General features: G+C 43.1%; 1 protein-coding gene across 8 annotated transcripts in view; it reads right to left on the bottom strand.

Moving 5' to 3' along the window:
• TBC1D1 (TBC1 domain family member 1) overlaps positions 1-25,197 on the bottom strand; it is a 182,124-nt gene that overhangs the window by 119,278 nt on the left and 37,649 nt on the right. Inside the window, exon 1 of one of the 8 annotated variants that reach the window (XM_090035750.1) lies at positions 17,760-17,832. The exons of 6 other annotated variants lie outside the window; for them this stretch is intronic. Coding sequence is in view for 1 of the 2 variants with exons in the window: in XM_090035749.1 (XP_089891875.1) it covers positions 12,461-12,490 (30 nt within the window). In the remaining variant the exon portion in view is untranslated. Of the gene's footprint in view, positions 1-12,460; positions 12,759-17,759; positions 17,833-25,197 lie in introns of those variants that run through there. One more of the 8 variants, XM_090035749.1, reaches the window with a different exon arrangement.

Below are 25,197 nucleotides of genomic sequence, written 5' to 3'. Positions count from 1 at the left end.
GAAAATTAGACCATGTTTTTCTGTCATTTGTTCAGATGTTAAGCTATATGTTGTTAAGAGCCTAATTAAAGTCAAAGATGTAGTAAGGCCTAGTAAATTTAACAAAGCCTTGTAGAAGTAGCAGGCTGTGTGGCGTAGTAAAAATTAACCTTATCAGAAGAATGCAAGCCTTGTACTGCTATTGGTCAGTCCTAAGAAAAGTTTGCAGTGGGAGAATCTGGATTGCTGTAAGTTATCAGCATAGCTCAGAAGTTATACATTAGCTAGTACATCCGGAAATCGTTTAGAAGGAAGATGCAGCTCAGCGAAATAAGTTACCGATTTAAGATGAGCTGCTGACCTGGATTCGGTGGGCCCGTCAATCTCGAGGAGCCCGAGGACTGAATACCAGAGTCCTTCCTGGTACCCCTCGGACAGCGTTGATTGGGGACGCCCAACTTCACTGAGCTTTGTGGAAAAGAACTTGTTGTACATCAGGTATCAGAGGGGACTGCCGATAAGTTGCCAACGCAAATTATTATAGTCTGTCCTTGTTGTTTTGTTACTACGCGTAGTCATGTGTTTGTTAAGTCAATAAACCTTTCTTACCTTTCTACCCCGACCACACTATCAATCCCAAACCTTCCACTGGCGGCTGGGATACATGCCTTTTTCAAACTGTGATACATCTAATCCAATGCACCAAATCCCTTTATGGCATCTACTTGGGTGAAACTAAACAGCAACTAGGCAAGAGAATGAACTCTCACAAGATGTGCACAAATAAAGGATGGAGACATATACTCGCCATTAGAAGCACACTGCTTACAGAACCACCCCTCTCTCGCTCTGACCTCACTATCTTCCTGCTCAAGGGAAATCTACTGAACACCTATAAAAAACACCTGGGAACAAGAATTCATAAGCTTGCTGAACATGAAGAACCAAGGACTAACCAGGGGTGGGCAAAATACAGGGAGTGCCACGTGATAGAGGTGGGCTGGCCTGGCTGTGTTCCTTGTTGCCATGTGTAGCTATGACTGGAGTTGTGTGCCACCGGGCAGAAGTACCACAAGCACCCCAAGAGGAGTGTGCCCCACTCCTCGCACCCCACAACTCCCCCACACACACAATCTACCCCAACCACCCTCCCAAGTATGCACACACCTTACAGCATACCCTCTGCCCCCTCACACAGCCACACCCCCTCACAAACTCCACATGTGTGTATGGTGTGTGTGCACAACCAAACCCCACACTCTCCTCAACACACAAAACTTGATTTTTGACCTATTATGCAGTCACCTCTATATACACTGACTACACAAGAACAAGTCATGACAAAAAAAATTTTGTAATATAATTAAAATACATTATAGTAAATGTTTGACTTTTAGTACATACGATTTGGTTTTTTTTCTGGTTCAGATGACAAACCCTGCTCTCCACCCTCCCTCCCCCCCCCCGGTCAAAAGAAGTACTTTTGGGGGCAAGGGGAAGGAGTTCTGGTGGCAAAGGTCAGGGGTGGGATTTCTGGTCCCAAGATGGTGACCAGGGGGTGGGAATCTGTCAAGGGGCAGGGCTACCCTTGCAGCCCTCAGCAGCTCACCACTCATTAAGCAGCCCTCCAGCTGAAATACTTATCCACCCCTGGATTAAACACTGATACTGGATTTATGGCCCATTGTAATTTATCCAACTCCTGAATTTTTTCCACACAAGGAAGGTGAGACTGACCACACCCTCCCTCCCCATCCCCCCTCCCAGGAATCAGCTTCTTTTCTTTTTCTAATTGTGTCTGTTACATGCGAGAATTTCTCTCATTCCCTCCTCTATGCTGTACTTCACTATGCTGTTCCTAGCTTCCTATAATCAGAGACCTGAGGAACAATGCCTTGAATTCAAAAACTTTTGTAACTTTACCCTAACTACATAATTAGTCCTATCAACAGACATCAACCTAAGCAATCCTTGCCTCTCACATGTCTGCACCATCACAGCTACAACATCACTCTTACATTACCTCCCACATCCTCATCAACCTCTCAGCTACACACACTACCCAATACTGCTCATCCAACCTTGAACGTTAATTTCAGAATTAACTTGATTTTTAAACACTTAAGTTTTTACTAGCTGGCACAGAAACAAGGTTGATAATACAATTTCCCCATAAGCAGAAGATTCACAGACATGTTGATGTTCCTAGATTCTGAGGAGGATAGAAAATGTGAGCTGTAATATTCTTGTATTCCTCTGAGCTCATCTGTGAAGGAACATCAGTGGTTTCTGGACTAGCATTTTGGTAGGCTGGAGCAGAGCAAAAGGTAGAAAGTGATCTGTGAAGTGCTGAGATAATTAGAAAAGGAACTGTGACTCTTACAAATTATTGAGAGCAGCTACAGGAGCAGAACAGGAGAATGAAAGCTGGGGGTAGATGATATTTGTGTAATTCTTTTGCTCAAGTACTTGTTCTGCATTTGCCATGTTTTCACAAAAGATGTTTGTATTTGGGGAATTCAGAGCTCAATTGCAGTCAGATCAACCTTTGATACGTATACCTCAAATGACTGTTCCACTACATTAGACCAGTGATGCTCAACCTACTAATCCCACAGGCTGGATGAGTTGTTGCTTCAGTCCATAAGCTGGATCAGCCTCATGCACCAAGATTGGGTCCTGAACTACCCTGATCACACCCAGTCCAGCCCACAGCACTCCCATGGGTCCAGAAATTTGGCAGCAGAGGAGCAACAATTAGTGATGCCACTACCGAATTTTCAGTCATGGGCGGGATGATGTTGCTCCACCAGCCACAGGCCAAGCACTGAACGCTCCTGAATTAGACCTCTTAGCTACATGAGTGGTGTTTTTGACTGCAAAGCTGACAACAAGACACATTCATAAAACTGAACTGCACAATCACATATGCAAACTTCTAAGTACTCTATTGTATTCTCTCATTTCACCATAAGGCCAGGGACTCTCTCCTGCTACCATTGAACATGCGGGAATTTTGCCAAATTGAGTCACAACCTGTGCTTGCTTTCCTCATACAAATAGAATCACTTAAGAAGATTTTTGGGGGTAAGCAAATCAAACAGAATCAAATAGGGTCTAAATGTTCAATTTGAGTTTGGGAGGTTAGAGCCCAGCATAGGATGCAAAATAACAAGCTCAGCTAATCACTTAGTCTATCTAGAAATCACGTCATTAGATTTGGGCCATGGGGACCTCAAAGAGGCTGCTTATAAGAAATTCACTAAGAGGTTTAAATGACTTAGTAGAAAGTCTTTGCGAGCTGAAATTTACATGGCTGAGAACTTCACTTTAGAAAAACTATTATTTATTTAGTACCATAAATGTACATGATCATTTACAAACACATAGGAAGTTACTTAGCTGTACTTGCACAGTAGCAGACAGACACAAGAACATCATGGGCCTGATTCTACCTGGCTTTACCCCCTGTATAATCATCACACCTCAGAAAAACAGATGTGAATTCAGGCAGACTTCAAGAATAACAATGAATTGCTCCATTAAGGCAAACATTCTTACTCTTGTATTAAAATCCTGGAGCCAATATGTGTGGGGGGGCAAGTGGAGGCCCTACAATGAGGGAGTAAGTGGGACTGGCACTGGGGCATACACTGCAAAACCAGGGTGGGGCACAGGATGGAGCCATGGCTTGTCCAAGGGTGGCATGGGGAAAGGGAGGCACCCACCATTGCATATATCCTGGGAGGACATGGGGGGCATGTGCCCCCAGATCTGTGCATGGGGAAGGGTGGGCTGCCACTGCAGGCTTGGGGCAGCACTGGGCTCTTTCTGGCAGGAGGCTGGGCTGGGCTGCACTCAGCGCTGGGGTGGGGGTGGGGCTACAGTGAATTTTGGGGTGGCTGCAGGACACCCTGTAGTCTCCTTCCCAGCACTGCCATGGCCCACCCCGAGCACAGCCCAGCCCAGCCTTCACCAGGAAGAGCCTAGTGCTGGCCCCAGCCCGCAGTGGTAGCCCACCCTCACCCCATGTGCAGATCCAGGGGCACATGTCATCCATGCTATCCTAGGGTGTGCACAGAGGCTGGAGCTGTCACCCCCTCCCTGTGCCCCCCCATACAAGACACCTGTGGCTCTGTCCCAGACCCCACCCTGGCTGTGCAGCGCCTGCCCCAGCCCCAGCCCCGCTCCTTCCCTCACCACAGGGGCTTCTATCTACCCCTCCCCCACACCCCTTCTCTCACAACAGACTTACCAGCCAGACCCAGATGCGTGAACACAGGGCATTTATCAGCCACATCAGCCAAAAAACCCAATTGTCAATACAGTCATTTTCCTTATATTGGTGCCGATCCGATATGGGACCGATGTATCGGTGCACCTCTAATTCTTTGTTCTCAGATGTTATTGCAACAATGTGGTCTCAATCCTTAATAATGCAGGAAATACCACTCATTTCAGTAAAAATACTCCCATGAGTAAGGTCATATAGCTAGATCCCTTTTCCTTGTAATCATTCACTATCTGTTTCTTAGTTCATATATCACCAGAAAATCACCAAGAGATTGCAGTTACTATTCCTCTTATATAATTCATCTGTCTCCCAGATTAGAGCCCCTTCAGATGTACTAAAATAGATGTTTGTGGGCAATAATAAAAACAGCAAAAGTATGGACTGTAATCTACAGGAGACTGCAGTTCGCTCCTACTCCCAACGAAGCTTCTTGGCTAGTGGATTGTGTTAAATGGTATAGGATTCTTCTTAAGACAAGGCAAATCTGTTCTCCATTTACATAAAAAGGTTTGCAGTGAAATGGCTACGGGGGACGACCTAATCAGCGACCTAGTGATCGATGGGAAGCTGGGTGACAGCAACCATGAGCTGATCACCTTCACCATCCATCGTAAAGCTGGCAAGCCAGTCAGCAACACAGAAGTCCTTGACTTCAGAAAAGCCGACTTTGACAAGCTCAAGAGGCTTGTCGGTCAGGCCCTCAGGGACCACGACCCCAGGGAGATGGGAGTTCAAGAAGAGTGGTTGCTTCTCAAGGAAGTGATCCTCAATGCACAAGCTAAATCTATTCCAACACGGAGGAAAGGCAGCAAGAAGGCACAGCAGCCCTCCTGGCTCTCCAGGGACCTAGCGGACCTCCTGTGGCTAAAAAGGAAAGCCTACAAAGGATGGAGGACGGGATTCACTTCCAAGGAGGATTATTCTGCACTGGTCCGGTCCTGCAGAGAGCAAACCAGGAAAGCCAAGGCTGCAACTGAACTCCAACTAGCTTCAAGCATCAAGGACAACAAAAAGTCCTTTTTCAGATATGTGGGAAGCTGGAGGAAAAACAAGGGCAACATTGGACCCCTGCTAAACCAGATGGGGCAACTGACAACTGACGCCCAGGAAAAAGCCAACCTATTAAACAGGTACTTTGTGTCAGTCTTTCATCAGTCCCATGGGACGCCCTTGCCCGCTATGGGACAGGGAGATCCAGGTGATGGGGATCCCCTACCCTCCATCAATGCTGACCTTGTGAAGGAACACCTTGAGAAGCTGGATACCTTCAAGTCAGCTGGCCCTGACAATCTGCACCCCAGGGTACTCAAGGAGCTGGCGAGCGTCATAGCCCCGCCCCTGGCACGGATCTCTGAAAACTCCTGGCGCTCTGGTGTAGTGCCCGAAGACTGGAAGAAGGCCAATGTGGTGCCAATCTTCAAGAAAGGGAGGAGAGTGGATCCGGCTAACTACAGGCCCATTAGCCTGACTTCTATCCTTGGGAAGATCTTAGAAAAGTTTATTAAGGAGGCCATCCTTGATGGACTGGCCCAGGCTAACATCCTAAGGGATAGCCAGCACGGGTTTGTTGCGGGTAGGTCTTGTTTGACCAAATTTCCTTCTATGACCAGGTGACCTATCACCTGGACGAGGGAGAAGAGATTGATGTCACATATCTTTACTTCAAAAAAGCTTTTGATCTGGTATCCCATGATCACCTCTTGGCCAAACTGGCCAGTTGTGGCCTTGGCTCCACCATGATCCGCTGCCTGGGAAACTGGCTCCATGGTTGGACCCAGAGGGTTGTAATTGATGGCAGCCACTCATCGTGGTGCCCTGTGACCAGTGGGGTCCCTCAAGGCTCTGTCCTTGGACCCATACTGTTCAACAGCTTCATTAATGATGTGGACATTGGAGTCAGGAGTGGACTGGCCATGTTCGCCGATGACACCAAACTTTGGGGCAAAGCATCCACGCCAGAAGATAGGCGGGTGATCCAGGCTGACCTGGACAAGCTCAGCAAATAGGCGGACGAGAACCTCATGGTGTTTAGCACCGAAAAATGCAAGGTTCTCCACCTTAGGAGGAAAAACCTGAAGCATCCTTATAGGCTCGGCAGTGCTATGTTGGATTGCACTACAGAAGACAGAGACTTGGGGGTCATCATTGACCACAAGATGAACATGAGCCTGCAATGCGATGCTGCGGCTCGTAAAGCGACCAAAACGCTGGCTTGCATCCATAGATGCTTCTCGAGCAAATCCCAGGACGTCATTCTCCCCTTGTACTCGGCCTTGGTGAGGCCGCAGCTGGAGTACTGTGTCCAGTTTTGGGCTCCACAATTCAAAAAGGATATGGAGAAGCTTGAGAGAGTCCAGAGGAGAGCCACACGCATGATCAGAGGTCAGGAAAACAGATCTTACGATGACAGGCTGAGAGCCATGGGACTCTTTAGCCTGGAAAAGCACAGGCTCAGGGGTGATCTGACGGCCACCTATAAGTTTATCAGGGGTGACCACCAGGATCTGGGGGAATGTTTGTTCAACAGAGCGCCCCAAGGGATGACGAGGTCAAACGGTCACAAACTCCTGCAAGACCGTTTCAGGCTGGACATAAGGAAGAATTTCTTTACTGTCCGAGCCCCCAAGGTCTGGAACAGTCTGCCATCAGAGGTGGTTCAAGCACCTACACTGAACACCTTCAAGAGTAAATTGGATGCTTATCTTGCTGGGATCCTATGACCCCAGCCGACTTCCTGCCCTTTGGGCAGGGGGCTGGACTCGATGATCTTCTGAGGTCCCTTCTAGCCCTGATGTCTATGAAATCTATGAAGGAGCACAGTTGGCCAACATTTGTTGGGGGCATAGAAGAATTAAGCGCAGGTTTAACCAGACATTAAAAAAATGGATTGCCAATACTGGGTTGACTTGAATGTTAAAAAAGGTATCATAAAAAGATAAATAGGGGGGTTTTGAAACTTGTGTGTTAAAAGCAAACAAAAATAAAAGCTCTTGCTCTCCAAGCTTCTTAAAATTTGAAACACTGCCTAGGGCAAAACTCCAAGGCAAAACACTATACTAGGTGCAGTTTCACACCTAAGCTAACCACTTAAATACTAGAATATTTTTTTCTTCAGAAAGGCCTATTATAACCAAGTGACCAACACCGAATACAGAATTTTACAATATAAATCATGACTGAACTTTTGCAAGAGTAACTCTAATGGACCACACTAGATGGTATCAGAGTTTCAGGAAAAACAGAGAGATTCCAGCATTATTCTTATGCTTCAGAAGTAGTGCCTGGAGGCTTCAGTCAAGTAATGTGGCCTTGCTAAGGCAGACATTATACCAATTTTTTTAAATGGATGGAGACTACCCCAGTGAAAAAGAAATTGGCTAATTCTTACATGTTTGTTTGATTTTTTTACCATAAATATACAGATCCAGCAATTTTAGGTAAAAGCTTACCTGTGGCTACTGATAAATTTAAGGGTGTGTTTTATGGTTCTATAAAGTGCTGGAAGCCCTGCCTGTCCCTCATTATTTCCCAGTAAATTCTGAAAGAATTTGTTTCATCACAAAAGGGAATGAATGGTTCAAAGAAATTGGAGCATTAGGTGTTAGATTAAAATTATTTAGATCACCCATAATGACTGTGACTTAAATTCTTATTTTAATCTTTTCTTTTTTATATTTCTGATTTTATTTTCTTGAAGCAAACAATTCACAATTAACTTAAACACACAGTGGAAACATGTGATAGCTTTATACTAAATTTGGTATTTCTTTTTGTTAAGAAGATATATACACACACATACATTTATGCAATTGTATTGCAACATATTTGTTTGCATTTTTAATATTATGCGAAATGAGTAATTGGTTAATTACTATTCATGATTTGTGTTAAGCTGCTTATGAATGGAAACTGCAATTAAAGTACATTAGAAAAGCACTGTTAGTTGCTTTTCTTAATTAAAATTAAATTAAATGTGAATACATAATTGCATTTAAAAATAATTGATTTATTAAAGAAAGGAAGCATCATCTGTAGTTAGTAAATTGAACATCTTTTATCTAGTCATCCTATCCTTCAAGATTTTAAAACTAGGAGATCCCAGTCTCCCACACCAGTTTTTATTCATAAATTGGAAGCTTTTCTGCTTTAACTCCCAATCACTTGCTCAACTCTGAATGAGGAATTATTTTACTGAATGGTGAATTGATTTAAAAGAAGAGGATATTTTTAAGCACCTGCAAAAAAGTTACAGTTGTGTAGTTCAGTGGTGCTCAACCTTTTTCCCCTCGTGGGTTGGATGGTGGTTCTAATCAAGAGCCTTGGGCCACCACAGTGTCCAACATACAGCCATAAAAAGGGATGGGGGGGGGGGGGGGGACAACCTGGCCCCATGGGAGGGGGATGGGAGGCGAAAGGAAGCTTTATACAGCCCTGCAGGGAGGCAGGGGAGAGAGACATAAATAAGGCTACCATACATCTGGGTTCTACTAAACATGTCCTCTTTTTGAGTCCCCCAATCTCTGCCAGGTGTTTTTTTGAAATCTGAACAAATGTCCAGGATTTTGCTTTGCTCCACCGGTAGGAGCAGGCGGGGGAGCGATTGGAGGCAGCAAGCACATGTGTGTCTGCATGTACACACACACACACACACACACACACACACACACACACACGACCAGTATGCAGCCAGGCAGGATTATGGGAGCAGCCTCGAAGCTGGATGCAACTAAGTCTGTGGGGGAGGGGTTGGAAGGCCAGAGCTGTCAAGGGGGCTGCATATGGGAGGGTAGTGGGGGCAAGGGGATGGGTATGTGAGGGGAGCAGGTGGCTGGTGGCACTGAGGAGTGGTGGCAGGGCACTGGGGCTAGGGTACAGCAGGGGGGGATGCCTGCTCATCCAGCGAGGCAAGGGGTACCCTTTGAGGGTAGCGGGGAACTCCATGGCCAGGACAGCAGCACAGGGGCTAGTGCCCATGTTCCCAGGGGTGAGGGGCCAGGAGACACTGCCCAGGCGGTGAAGAGGAGGCAGGATGTGGCCAGGTCACCTGGCACTGCATGGGAGCCCCAGCCCAGGGCAGGGGGGGGCTGTAGCCTGGGAATGAGGACACAGGAAGGACAGCGGGCTTGTGGACCAGGAGTGAGAGGTACCATCAGGGCTGGGGGGGCTGCGGGTCAGAAGCGAGGGGCACCATCAGGGTCAGGGGGCTGGTTGGGATGGAAGGTCACCAGCACAGCCTGGGAGATGGGGGGGGCTGTGGGTGGGGAGTTAGGTGTCCCTCTGACAAGTGCCCTCTTTGTTGGAACTGGAAATACGGTAACCTAGACATAACCTAGCCCCCCAGGGAGGAAGGGGCCTTGGATCCAGCCCTGAAGGGGAGAAGGGGGGTGGCCTGGTCCTGTGGGGGGCAGGCGGGGAGGTGGGACTCAGCCCCAACCAAGACCCACAAAGGGAAGGGAGCACAGTCTGGCTCCCACTGGGCATGAGGGGCTTGAGGTTTGGGAATTTGGCATCAGGAAAGATAACCAGATCGCTGGCCACTGCTGCCCCATGACCAAATTCCTGGACCTGTGGGGAACCCCGCACGTCAGATCTGATGGCTCTGTGGGCTGCATGTGGCTCACAAGCCGGAGGTTGAGCTCCTCCCCCCCCCGCTTACTTTATTCTTTTAAACAAACTGATTCTAGGTGCAAGACCATTAACTTACCCCAGTCTAATTGTTTAACTTTCTTTAATGCTACAGCAGCAAATATGCACTGCCAGGAATATTATTTTTATTACGTTTAAAAGTTTTTAATAGATTGCAGTAAATGTAGTAAATTTTACATCTGAATTTTAAGTAGATCTAGTTTTAAAAGTAAAATTTATTTTAATTAGTGTGTGATTTAACTGAAAATCATTCTGATGTTTTGTTCTAAGAACAATTATCGATATTTATCTGTTACACTGGCACCCAGGTGGTTTCGCCTATTGCTAAGTGGGTAAGTTTCTAGCCCAAACAGAAAATCTCACTGGCTTGAATCTATACCCGAATGGGCACAGCTAGCTTGGGCTCAAAGCATCACTAAAATGCATCCCAGTGACAATGCAGGTTAAGTGAAACTCTTGACTAGGAGCCTGACTTAATTTAGCAGTGAAAACATACCCAAGGGCAATGTTAAAGTAACATTTAGGTATCAGTATTAACACTTTCACAGAGAGATTGCTCAAAGGGAAAAGTTACTGTTATGTAAGTGTTTACAGGGCTGAACTGTACTAAGCATTTGTTCTATTAAGACATATTTTGTTTAAATAGCAGGATTACAGAAGGCTCTGTTTTCTGTACCGCTCCCCATTATGGAACAGACCAGGATGTGATGAGAAGCAGATAAAAACTGTAGGACATGGATTTGCTCTTAGGTGTGGCATTTCCCAATAACTGAAGTCCTCCTAATAGGCTATTATTAATCTATTTGGCACCCAGTAACATTTTTTGTATTAACAAGTTTAAATTTCAAATTTCTAAAACCACATTGTTTATTTTTGCTATCAATAAGATTGATTAATAGTAGAATAAAACTAAACACTACATAGCAGGTAAGAGGAAACAGCTTTGAAAAGGTCATAGTGATTTTTTTTTAAAATACGCATGACACTTTTTAAAACCAAGTGAGAGGTATTTTCTGTCACTTGCTATGGAGAATTAGCCACATCTGTGTACTACAAGTCCTGTCTTGTAAATATTCCTAACCTGACTACTTTCTGTCCAATTGCTTTGTCTAGCCAACAAGTTAACCCACTAACACTTGAGTGTCATCACTCTTAGGGGCCCTTGAATATTTATTCAGCAGAATCATTAATTGTTGGCTACAATCATCCATCAGACTACATATTTGCCACACCTGGCATTGGAAGTCTGAGTGTCATTTCCAGGGCAACTACTAAAAAAAGCGTAGTCATACAGCAGACAGAATGTGCAAGTGGGTGGACATTTTTCTCTCCAGTGTAGGAGGACCAGAGCAGTGAGAACGATAAAAGTGTAAATTTTAACATGTTACTAATGCTATAACTACTTAAAATGAGAATAAGGAAACAGAAGGTGAGGGGAAAAGGAACAATGGTTGACGACAAATTTAAACCCTAATTATGAGGCACTTCTTAAAAAAAAAATAAATAAATACAAAACTTTCTCTGAAAGCCTCACTGGGATTACATAGAATTATAATGTACCACCATAAGGTACACATTTAATCTATCTTAAATTGCAGGGGGCTGAGGCACAAGTGATTAGCCTGCTTTCCCTCTGTAAAGTCAGTGGCAACTGGGGAGAGGAGCTGGATTTTATGGGTGTATATGCTGGATCACATTCTCCCTTTTTACAGTGTTCTGAATTGTCACAGAAAACTGAAAAGCCACTAAATATAATGAGAAAGTTGCTAAATTCCAGATTGGTTTGAACCTCTTCAAGCAGCTTGATTTTAAGGGGAGGCGGGGGGGGGGGGGGTGAAATCAACACTTCCCCATCATACTGAACTATTTCACTTACCAAAGGTTCCTGATCTATGCTATCGTGTGTAGTCTTTTGTATACTGCATCTATAGAATAGATGCTATGCAGACAGAATTTAAAATCAATTCACTGCTATCCCTAAAATTCAGCTGAACTAATCTGATAATGTTTCAGATTTTTTTAAAACTATCCTTCCTGTTACTGTTTCTAATACATATATGTAGTTTCACAATTTGAATGGAAAGTGCTACATCAGTCCTGGTCAGTCGGATGCAAAGTGGTATTAGCTTTGCCTTCACCTAAAAATGTTCCCATATTAACAGCTAGTAAAAGCTCTGGGTACAATTCTGGACAAAAGTGGGAGTGCTATACAACCGGAGCAAACAAGACTTAATTTAACTGTCAGACCTAAATAAGCAATAAGACCACACCTACTGTACAGTTTTAAATGATAGCTTTCTATTCCACAAATCAGGTATAGACCAGAATATTCAGCAATAACCGTAACAGCCACTTCCACTTACCTCAACACAAACAACATAAAAAACTGCTTCCAACTTCCAGACAAAACGTGAAATTAAAAAGATTTCTTTTCCCAAGTCTAATTTTGTGAGTTAGCATTAAAAAGAAAGTTGAGCACTCCTGATCATTTTATTCTTTTAGAAATACATAAAAAAAAGAATGAATGAAAACTCTTCCTACCTTGGCCACCCAGCTGAACAATGGTGACATCCTACAACAGCGCGGTGATCTGTAACTTTGGCCACTCTCTCACAGCCCCTCTTTTCACCTCCTTGCTTGCTTCTATCTTAGAAACAACCCTCTCACATCTGAACCAAGCAGCAGCCTCATTTATTGTGAAAAGAGAAAAAGCCTTCTTTCGAAACAGTTTTTAAGCAGCCCGTCTCATACTGCAAAGAGGCATGCTCGCTTTCCAGGCTCTACAGTAACTATGAGGTCACTGTCTTTGAAACTTTACAATTCCAGTCTGAGAAACTCAGTGCAAGAAAGGAAAGGGCTGGGTAAAAAGGGAAGGGGGAGGGAGCATGCTACAAGCAGTATTCAGACTCCACCTAGTCAGACAGAGAAAGGGGGAGGAGGGGAGAAAGAGAAAGTACCTACAGAGTTCTGCTCTGTGCATTACTCAGGAAGTTGTGAAATGTGGTAGTCTGTATAACAGCACTGTAATAACATGCCAAGGATTTTAAAGAAAAAAAATAAAAACTATACTGGCAACTAAGCTGCACTTAAGCAGTCTGCTATAAAAGACAGCATTCATAGCCAGTGCTTACACAACGTGGTTAAAGTAGCCTTCTGGAAAAAAATCCAATATCAAATAAATGTTTTATATACCAGTTGAAAGCAAAACATAACCTTCTACTTAAGGCTGCCATAAATGCAAGATTTCCCATAACCTAAGCTGTTTTAAAGTAATTTGTTTACATTCAGTCACAAAAGTACTGTATATCCACTTTAAGACATAAACAAACATTAATGTAGAGAGCATCATGGAAATAATTCCCAAGTCAATGTAAAGTGAATTTCAAGCAGCTCAAAACATGTTATCTCCTATCTAAATCAGAAATGTCTTAACCCCCATTCTTTCATTCCTTCTGTTCAAAATGCAGGAAGTCAGAAACTATATGTCTACACCAGAAATGTACAATGCCAGTGTGTAGCACTCTTAAACATGCTGCACTGTTTCACATGTGCTCCTTCCAAACCAGAAGCAGTGCAATGCAATTCACATGGTATCACGAGACAAGGCTAATGAACTAGCTTGTAAAACTGTGCAAGAGTGGCTATTTCCATTCAAAAGATAGCATGCAAAAGTTCAGCTTAGCATCTTTGAGGGCAGCACTGCTTGGCACAGCAAATATGTATCTAGATATGCACGCATTTACACACACCATCCATCATTCATATTAAACAGAAATTCCTCCTCTCTAATCAACACCCAACTGGGAGTAGGGCTATGTGCAAATAATCAAATTCTCAGTTTCAAAGCCAAAATTTAAAATTGTTTTCATTTCACTTGTTGAAATGAAGAAGCAGCTTTTTATTTAACACGGAAAACATCATCTGAGCCAAAATGTTCCATTTTCATGCCTGGTAAGAAAAAAAGCAAAGGAAACAAAGAGTTAGCTTCACTGAATTAAAGCACTTAGGAAAAACAGTCCCCTCCTTTTCTGCTCAGTGGCTAGAACATTCACCTGGAGGAACTAGTTTGAATTCCCTCAGCTCCAGGATTGTTGAACCTATGCATTTGACCTCCAAGTTAAGTGTCAGGCTTTCCCTGATTGCCAAGATATCTGATATTCCAAGGTGGCAAGGTCTCAATCTCTCTTTTTGAGACTGTTTAACTTTGCATAAGTAAAATAATTAGAGATTCACTGGAACAAGAACTGGATTTCAAATGGCTCATCTCCCAGGCAAGTGTAAGTGTCTTAACCACCAGGCTAGATAACCACTTCCTTTGATTTTGCTCTCCATGAATATTGATAAAGAACAGTAATACTTGCTTTTTTTTTTTTTTTTTTTTTTTTTTTTTTTTTAGTGGAAGAGTTCCAACAAGAAATGGAGAGAGTCCTATTTCAGAACACACTGTCGCTCAGGAAATAAGCAGCATTTTGAGAAATAGGAAACCTTGATTCTAGTACACTGCCTTGAATTGTCTTTGGATTTGAATACAGGTTTCCTAACCTCTCAGATGAGTGTCCCAGCTTCCAGGTGATGAGCATTGTGAGGTAAGTCCTTTCTCAATCTATTTTTTTTGGAGCTAATTGACTTTATTGTTGAACAACAACAACAAAATAAATCACTCAGCTCTAGTCTTGGGTAGAATGTGGCATTAGGTATTTTGCTGGTCTTAAAAAGGTCATGCTAAATTTGAACTTCAAGAAATCATTCAAAAGTTAAGTGAAGCATGTTGACGCAAGTATAAAGATCTGGTAACACAGATACAATAAGAGTCAACAAACACAAGTTTAGTGGAGCAGTAATGAGATGACAGCATGGCATGGCTTCAAAAGGACCATGCAAGTGACAAGTCATAAATCATGCATCAATTACTGTACTAATTATATTTCAATCACTGTTCAATCATTTAGCGATAGCAGCATAACACTGCATAAAGTCTAATCTAAGCAATTCCACAATATTCTTGAAAAGTGTCTCATACTTGAAACTCACTGTATGCTAAAGAACACAGTGCATGATAATATGCTCTATTATTTACTAGTCTGTATAGCAGAGGGATCTACAGGCCCTAACCATGAATCAGAGGTCCATTGTGATAGATACACTACACACAGTAAAAATATAACCCCTGCTTAGTCTCATCAAATTGTAAATTCTTTTAAGACAACCAAAAGGAAGTATGTGCTAACAGTTAGGCAACTGTTATTATTGTAATAGGCAACATTCCACCCTTTGGTGCCTGCTCAGAACTGAGAAAACAGTTATGGATGTTGAAAGACCAGAATGCTAAAGATAATGCATGGGACAGCTTACAAAAGGACCTGATTTCACCTATGGTTCAGTCAAGCCAGGGTTAATATATTTTTCACCTTTGTGGGCAATAATAGCTCCATTAGAAGGAAAATCTAGTATCTCTTTATCTGAGTATCTTAAAGTCTTTGACCTAAATATTATATTTATTTTACTAGACCACATATAAGTTAGGTGACTTGCTTCATGTTCTACTCAGTGGAAATTCTAGAATCTTGAAACAAGATCCCTTTTTCATACATACAGCTATTCGATATGATGCCGTAGCACAGGGGTGGCAAACCTGTAACATGGATGCTAAAAATGACATAGGCAGCTTCTGTGTGTGGCACGCAGCAGACTTAGGGAGGGGAGAGGCAACAGTGGTATAGGGCAAGAAGCAGAAAGCAGCGTATTAGATCAGGCAGGGAGCACAAAGAGGCAGAAAGCAGAGCAGCTACTTCCTTTTGGAAGTAATAAATCACAGTGCAGTAACAGTCTGTACTGTGCCGTACACACGGTGCACGGTTATTTTTAGCAGCTACCTCATTACAGCAGTGCGCTATACTCGGGGAGTGTGTCACTACAGTGAAGTAACTGCTGGTCATATGTAAACATTCCTATGGCAATGTAGCATCATGTGTAGACACACCCATACACTACTCTTTATCGCAGATACAATTTATTTTAGTGAACTTTGCACCTAAAATACACAAAGGTCCCTATCACACAAACTTCTGTTCATAAAAAGGGGCTGAACTAAAGCCCAAGTCAACAAAAACTTTTCTATGGACTTTGCTGGCCTTTGTTTCAAGTCCATAGTTTGGACTGCAGGTTATTTCCTCAAAGTAAAAATGCAAGTTATTTAGTAATTCATATTTTCATAAAGATTAAATGAACTGACTTTTAACATAATTTAACTTAAAGTAACAATGCAGAGTGAGCTTATGTTTGTATATGTACAGGTGCCTACATCCAAGGCCACAAGGCACCCTACCAAAGAGCCCAAATGCTTCACAAGCATGCAGACAGACAGCACTCATGTTTTCTCTGACAGTGATCTCTCTAGAGGCATGTTGGCTGGTAGCAGGGAGAAGCTTTCACTGCTGCTGCTGTTCATAATGTGTGTGTTCTGTAGATGAATAAAGGACATCTGTTTAAATCTGGCACCTTTCATGAGCACTAAATGTACTTGCAATCTAGGCTATGTTTTTAACATAAAGCAAGTAAGGGTACAAGGAAGGGGTGCTTATAATAGAGAGGGTATTTTCCATTACGTGACAGCATTAGTCTCATATTTCCTTAACATTCTGCATGAACAATACTACTTCTAAATCTAATATTTGTGTCAGGGGGTGGGGCCTAGGAGCGGCCGTGAACTCCCTAGCACCCCCTACCGTCGCGTAAGGTGTACTCAGCACCCTCTGGTTCTCGCCTGCCACGTCTTTGATGATAATTGGTTCAGATGGGAGGCTGCCTTTTTCCCTGGTGAACGGTACTAATATTACTACCCCTATTCTGTATGGGTGCCTCTGCGCACTCCTGCCTTAAGGGCTATGCGTGCCTCCTTACCTCCCCTTTAGCACGCCCCAAGCCTCGCAGTTCTTCCCGGACGTTGTCTGGTCCTTAACCTTCTGCGCCCTGTCTGGCGCCCCCTTGGGCTGAACCCGTAACCAGTACTCTACCTGGCGCCCCCTGGGCTTGGCTTGCCACTAGCGGCCCTCCGCTGGCACCCCTGGGCCTGGTGTACAACTAGTGCCCGATTTCTCTGGCGCCCCTGGGCTTGGCCTGCCACTAGTGCCCTACCTAGTGCCCCCTGGATTCAGCCCGCCACCAGAGCCCCTTTCTCTGGGCGTCCTTGGGCCTATCCCGCAATCCGCATTGGGTATTTACTTTGGTGGGCACAAGCGGCCTGAGCCTTACCTGTCCCCTCTCCGAGTCCTACGAATAACAACCATCCAATTGGGCTCAGGCGACCCAAGCCTTGCCTGGCCCCCTTCTGAATCCTGTCACTAATGGTAGTCTGTTTCTGCAAGTCCAGTTAGGCTCAGGCGGCCGGAGCCTTACCTGGCCCCTCTGATTCCTTGGGCTCCCCTCTTGCCGTGGAAGCCCTCTGAAACCCCCTTCAGTCCGCACCCGTCCTGAGTGCCTATCAAAAGTGCCTGCCGCCCGCCTTGGGGTGGCCTGATATACTACACAGCCCGCCTAGGGCCTGTCACCCCCCTCTGGGGCCTTTGCCGCGCCTCTCGCAGCCATTGCCCCCTCTGGGGCCTTTGCCGCGCCTCTCCGGTGCAAACCGCTGTGCCCCACTGGCACCACTCGCTGTGCCCCACTGAGCACCGGGAACCTCCAAGCTGCTGGGGAACCCCTGTGAGGCCTCCTCTCACCCCTACAGCCTCACCAGGTCCTCCGGTGTAGTCATAACAAACCGTGAGCCATGCGGCTATAACACAAGCAAAAAGCCCACCGGCTTATAACACAAACCACACACAACGCTGGCTCTCACCAATACCTTTCCCAGGGCTCTCCCGCTCCCCTCGCATCATTGCAGCGGTCAAACTGCCACCGTAGGCTCTGCTGCTCAGCTCTCCGCCGCAGAGCTCCTGCTTGTGCAGTGGCCAGAGGGGAACTGCTCTCAGGCTCCAGCCTGAGCTGCTTATACAGGGCCCAGCCCTCCCCCCTTCTGGTCACATGACCTACTTGGTTGCCATAGCAACCAGCACCTGAGGCTGCCCTGCTGACTGACAGCAGCCCACCTTCTTTACTTAAGGCACAGGACACCTCAGTGTCCCTGTGACAATTTGTCTCCCTACTTCAGTGTAAAGATACAGTCTGTACAGATGCTTTCTCAGCTACCCCTTCCTGGTTGGCTCCAGGTCCAGTTTTAAAAACAAACAATAAGTACATCCTCCTAGCTGCCATTAGATGATGATGTAGTTCAGGAAATCTGACTTCAATTCCTGACTGCAACTAAGTGAGCAACTCTGAACTAGTCACTTAACCTTACTCTCCACTTCATTTTCTGAATCAAAGGTAACTGTACTAGTAACATGTACATGGTTTTGTACATCCTCTAAGGTACCATTTAAATGAGAGGAAAAATGACATTAAAGTTAAAACACTGAGTTAGAATTTATATCAGGGTGCTCAATCCCCTGCCCACAGTGCCATGTCATCCAGCCCACAGAGCTCCCCACAGGTGCAAAAATTTGGTGGCAGAAGAACAGTGGCACTGCCCCCCTCAACCTCTCCAAATTTCCATACTCATGGGGAGCCCCAGGTGCTGTGCCCTAGATTGGCACCCAATCCCAGCACACAGGGCCAGGCAGGGGCAGCACTAGCACCTAGGACCCAATCCGAGCACACTGGGGCAAGAGGGGATGGAACTGGGACCCCAAGAACCAATCCTGGGGGTAGGAGGCAGTAGCAGATGGTGCCAGCCCTGCACCGAACCAATCCCTGCAAACAGGGGCAGGAAAGGCAGTGCTGGGCCCCAGGGCCACTCCTGGCACTTGGGGCAGCACTAGTCCTAGGGCCAGAGTCTGGCATACAGAGAATGATCTGGCCCACAGACTGGCCCCACCCCACTCATGTAGCCAGCAGGGCCAAAAGGTTGAGCACCACTGATTTAGACAACCCAAGACTGAATTCTAAATTTTGCCGCAGATTTGAATTACTTTGTCTCTACTTGTCTCGGTTTCCTGCCTGTAAAATGGAAATAGTATTTGGGAACCTGGCAGCTGCGAGGGAAAAATATATTAACTGAAATCTGGGAGGCACTCAGCTATTATACTGATGCAAGGCATGGACACAAGTACCTTTGTAGGTCTGAAATATTTAGCATAAATGATTCCTCTAACTGCTAAAAACATTTTTAGCAATGTAATATGAATAACTGTCCTTTTTCAGAATGCCTGATGGTTTAAATTAGAAACTCTGTTTTTCTGTTTTTAAATCTGGCTTGTGCAAAGTTTAAGGAAATAACTTCTCTTCCATAAGTATTGTATATCCATTTCTGGTAACTGGAAAAAAACTCAGAGAGTTGGGAATACATTTGTACTGTATAAACAAAACAGAGTAGCTTCTGATACACCCTTATCTTAATACACAATCATTAAACTAAAAACATGATCTAGCGGATGTTATAATGGAAAATATTAGCAGATATATTTTCTACTATTTAAAAAAATACATAATTATGCACAGGAATACTTTCAAGCCACATTTTCTGCTTTACATCATTACAAAAAAGGGAACTTTATATTGTATAGCTGCCCACTCCCATAAAAAGTAGAACACGTTTTAGTGAAATTCCCTTATGCTTTTTGGCTTGAGACTTGAGTTTAAAAGGGTGCAGTACCTTTGAGATTTCATTAGAAATCAGTACTAAGCAAGATTTCATAAGACTTTACATCAGGGAGAAGTTTGGTTTGATTACTTACTAATATTGAGAACTTGCTTCTTGCTTTCCAAATTATACATGCTGAATGCTTTGGAGAGATGGGCACAGAGCAGTGTGGCTAGCTTTAGGTGTAAAGCCTCCATCGCACAAACAACATGTAGACCCAATTCAATCCTTTTTTTTTTTTTTTTTTAAAGGAACTTTCCCAGCCTGAATATTCGTTTGCTGTTATTTTTACTTTGAGTTATTAGCTCTTCGTACACATGCCCTTTCATGACCCTATACCATTCTCTGCCTTCCTGGAGCTAAATTCTGTTCTCACGCATGGGCAGGGCTTTCAAATTTCATTGGATAAACATGGACATGAGGGAATTATAGGGCTCTTGCTGGTTACATAATGCATTTGACCCTTCATTACAGAATATTCTTTATTTTTACTTGTTCTTTATTTGTTTTAATCTGTTCCCTGGATTTGCTGAAATCCAAGTCCACTAACTACTTCTCTCTACTTCTGTACATGTACATAACTCGTTTTCCCCAACCAGATGGAAGAGAAGAAGGAAATGAAGTCACACTAATAATCACACTTTTTTTTTTTTTTTATATAAAGGAGAGTAGCTGACGGAGAACAGGGCCATAAATTTAAAGATATTTGTTCCCTCTTTCTAAATATACTTAGATTTAAAAAAGAAAAAATTGAAACTGTTTAGAGGCAAGGGTTTTCATAGGTGGCATCTTGCATTGGACCAACAATCTGGGTTCCTTGTAATCAAAAGCTGATTTAAATCTTTTCCAAGCATGCAGTTGGTTCAATAAAAGATATTGCCCACAAACATACTTGCCTCACATATTTCCTGGACCATCACAACTACAACATCACTCTAACACTACTTGAAATAGCCTAAAAATGCCAGATTTCCATTCCACCTGTGTCTAGACATGGAGAAGAAAACTAGGACAAGCAAAACTGCTCATGTAGATCTACTGAAGTTAGGGAGAGGGGGAAGGAGATTTTCCTGATCTATAGCCCAACCTATGCCTTTCAACCAACCCAAATAGCCAGGTCAGAACTAGGACTATTAGCTAACACCTGAAAAGATATGGAGAAAATTGTTTTTAAACAAATGGATGATAGAACAAACTTGTATTTGCCAAGGATAAGAGAAAGAAAGCTGTTAAACAAAACTAAAATATCATTTTCATGCCTAAACTATAAATTGAACATTACACAACAAATTCAACATTACATCAGATATACATAATGGAGGCTATGGTCCACAGGTATTCACATTCCAAGAAATAAATCCTGCTCCTGTTGAAACAAAGGAAGCTTTTTTCATTAACTCCAATGGAACCAGGATTTCACTGTAATAGTTAAAGCACCAAGAAACCCACTGGAAGATGTTGGAGCTTCCTGTCCAAGCACCTTCTCAATCTAGTAGCTAGAAGTCAAGAGGGGCTTCAAGTTTTTATGATGTTGCCAATCACAGGACAATAAGAAAAACCATCCCTAACCAGTGTCAGGAACAAACTCCAATAGGCTTCCCTTTCTTCCATGGCTCCTTAGATGGTGACAGGTGGAACTGTACTTCTCATCTGGAGACTGCCCACCTATTTTTCTTACTGGTACTGTAGGTTTAGGTCTCTAGCTAGAAACTGGTAATTACTTCAAGCCCTGGTAATGACAAAATTCATAAATGCTGAAATTCTCTACTCATTCAGTCACTTCAGCATTTCCTTTTGCCTCACAGATGAACCTGGAGAAAGAGCCAAGCAATAAGTAAATCAACTGTGGAGTGAAGCAACAGCAGATAGGAGAGATGGAGTAGCCTGAATGGCTAAAATTGTATCCTAAATTAAACAAAACAAATTACCATATGAGGGAATTCAAACATTCTGCTTCTTTTATCAGGCTTTGCTGCATAATAGGACAATATATATAACATTTTATATACCAGTACAAGAAAACTGTAATACATGAGCACAGAGAAAGAGGCATTAGTTGAGTGAGTCAAGAAAATAATCTTAAGATATTAAATTGGAATAAGCTGATTAACTATACTGGTCATATGAAGGGAAAAGTCTTCCTCTTTGGTGTGGACTACATCCCACAAGAGAGTTTTCCCTCAAAAGATTCCAGTATAGACAAGGTAGACCTGCTCATCTTACAGCTCATTTTGAGGCATTTCTGGGTAACAGGAAATACTAGATTGCTGGTACAAATCTCAGAATTGGAATGAATTAATTAACCAAAACTTCCACATCTTTGCTCAAGAACAGGCAACCTGAATTACCTAATTTTGAATGGTCAATGAAGTGGGGGTAGAAAGTGTCCTTCATCAGACTGACAAATACTTTTTTGTGCAAAAGAAGGCCTATTTTAAGGATCTTCTCCCTCCCATCTTTCTGAGAACGGAGTATTTAGCTCATATTTTGAGAGCCCCAAAGCAGAAGAAAACTTTTGTTCCCAGTGCTTAGAGTGGGACTGAGGAGGAAAAGCTGATGAACCAGGGAGAGCCCATGGCCAAGGATCTTTTTATGGCTTGGATTCACTTTTGCGAAGTGTGCGCATAATGGACTCAGGGTGTCTGAAAACTCCAGGCACAAAAAGGATGAGAGCTGAGTAAGAAGTGGACACTCAGTTGATCCTCAGTTTCAGCTGGGCTTCTGGGGTAAGGGATAACTTGGGCTACATATAGACAGTCAAAAAGCTTGAGGCTGAATCAAGTCAATCTTCACAGGTTAGTCTAAAATGCATAGATTGAACCGATAAGCAAGTAAATACAGACTCGCTACTAATTCCAGAAATGCAGCCACATTCCTGCAGTAGCCCAGGCCAGAAGCCCGACAAGCACTAGAGCATGCCTCACTGCTGGGCTGAAGCAGACAGCTTGGGCCAAGGCTAGCTTGCCTGCTCTGTGATGGGGGGGGGGGGGGGGGCTCATGGAGGAGGCACAAAGCATCCTGGGATGCTGGGGGACTGTGAGTTAACTTGAATGTTTAGGGGATCTGGAACAGAAGTTCAATACAGCGATTTAACCTAAATCAGTTAAGTCTGATACTACATATATCCAAGTTTATCTTATACCAGTTTCAGACATTTTGAAAATAGTTTATGTGCACTAAGATTTAGACTGGTTTTTGATCACTTATACCAATTCATATGTAATGTCTGTTCCTAGCCTTGTTGTCTGAGAGCTGGAAGGAACAAGGAAGAACCTGAGGATTACACAGTAAGTAGAAAGAGTGATGATAACACTTTCCCTATAATTCTGTAAACCACCAACACTAGCATAATTCAGAATTTCTTCAGCTGACTGACCTGATATTTGGTAGCTTCCAGACTATAGAATTGAAAAAATAGAGAAAGGGTGGGGGAAAAAATGGTAAACAGCTATACAGCAGTGTTTTCCAATCTGGGGTATGGGTACCGCCAGTGGTATGAAAACAACCTGTCAATGGTATGCATTAACAGATTTATTATAATTTCTTTATATGACAAAAATTGCTGGTGGTACGCAAGGTTGTATCATTTTAAATAGGTAGTGTGCAAACTGTCAGAGTTTGGGACTATAAAGCTATAGTCCCAAAGCTGTAGAAACTATGAAATAAGAGAAGGTGTCGGCATGCAGTGCCCAGTACAGCAAGGGGAGCCCTTCTTGTAACCTAGTCCTCTTGACTGCCAAAACATCTGCCAATATCACAAAGACCAACCTACCAGAGAGAGGTAGCTTAGCTCTCTCAGCTTGTAAGGAGGCCTTTGCCTGTGAGTGTGGGGGGGTTCACCCAGGCAGCTTGCTTTATAGCAGCCTCCACTCCAGAGCAGTGATTCTAAACCAGGATGTTATTGCACCCCAGCATGTCTGGAGCTCCTTTCAAGGGTGCTGCACAGTGCTAGGCAATGTCAGCATTGTTAGGTGTGCAAACATGATTCACAATTTCAAATAGGAATCCACTGCATTAAAAGCATTCTGACTGGGTGTGGTCTTTCTGAGTTCTTTGAAACAAAAGAATTGCTTTATTGTTTTTCTGGAGTCAAAAAATGAGTGAAAACTCAGAGCTGGCATTTTCTGTGGGGTGCCTTGAGTCTATCAAGGGGTGTCTCAGGAATAAAAAGGTTGCAAACCACTGCTCTAGAGGGTGCTGTCTAGTAGCCTGAACTGAGGTCAGAAACTCCCAGGCTTGGAAAAAAAAAAGCAAAAACCCCAGTAGATTTCTATGATAAACTACATTTAAAAATATTGAAAATAAAGTGATGACAATTTTAGTGCCTGTTGCGCATGCTCACTCACAGTAGCTCTAATTCAGAAACATTTTGGAGCATGAAAATTAAATATACATATCAATAAAATATACCTGATGAAAGACTCTCTTTGACAATGAGATTTAGGAATAAGACAATCAAATGCAGATTAACCATGTCTGATGCTAGAGAAGTCACAATAAAAAGGTTTTCATTCACACCATCCAAATTCCTACTATCTTCCCTCCCCCACATGTAAGTATTACATTTCCTTTCTTTTAGAGTCTTGAACTATTCCCTAGAGATTTCTGTGGTTGGTCATTGGGAAAGAAGTTTCGCAACCCCCACCTCCCCTCAAAAAAAAACAAAACACAAAAACAAAAACAAAAAAACAGCTTTAGAAAGTTTAAAGGAAGGGAGTAAAAAAAGAGGAAGGGAGTAAAAGGAAGGACTGCAAAGCACTGAAATAATGAATAAATGTGTGACTGCGTAAATTTTCATTTTGAATCAGCTACTAAGCATCAAAAATAAACTACCCTTCAACTCCAAATGTATGTGGTTAAAAGGAGTTATTTAGCTAGGAAGTAAACATTTGAATTGAGAATGTCTCATTTCCTTTGTGGAAGAATACTGCACACTGGAAATTATATAATTTTGAAGTACTGAATAAAAACTTCTGCTTTTAATCATGGATAACTATAAGAAAATTGTGTGTCCAGATAGTCCTGACACAAAGAAAATAAAGAATGGACACAGCAGCTCTTCATTAGGATTAAAATAAAAGTTATAAAATATAATTTTACAATGTGCTAGAGATAACCACAAATAAATACTGCCAATAAATGGAACATCACTTCAGATAAAACACACATTACAAATAAAATAATTCTGTACATATGTTTTTACAATATAAGGCCTTGATCCTTACTTGTGCAAATGATTAGTTTTAAACATGTGAGTAGTTAGTTTTTGCAGTACCAGGTTGCTATGAAAAAGTAGTCTGTTCTCCACAACATGGAAAGATGCTACATCTCTTAGTAACTGTTTTATCTGCCATAATCACAAATTAGATTCTCACCATTAAAAAGCCAAGCTCTACTGTCAATTTAAACTCTACTTTCCAATGCAACATTCATATTGCCTTTAAATATTTAAAAGCACACAGCTGAACCTGGCTAATTTGACAGCAGAAACGCATATAACACTTGATGGTGAGAAGTTAGGATGCCTCAAGGAAGCATTTCTAAACCTTGAATGAAAACTCTAAGGTGTCTACTGGAATTTCACTTCAGCTGTTTGAAGAGC

Source organism: Crocodylus siamensis, chromosome 2, assembly GCF_052110815.1.
Source record: "Crocodylus siamensis isolate JL-2025a chromosome 2, ASM5211081v1, whole genome shotgun sequence".
In the NCBI taxonomy this organism is placed as follows: domain Eukaryota; kingdom Metazoa; phylum Chordata; order Crocodylia; family Crocodylidae; genus Crocodylus; species Crocodylus siamensis.
The sequence above is the reverse complement of the archived record's forward strand: the minus strand, read 5'-3'. Positions and strand labels throughout refer to the sequence as shown.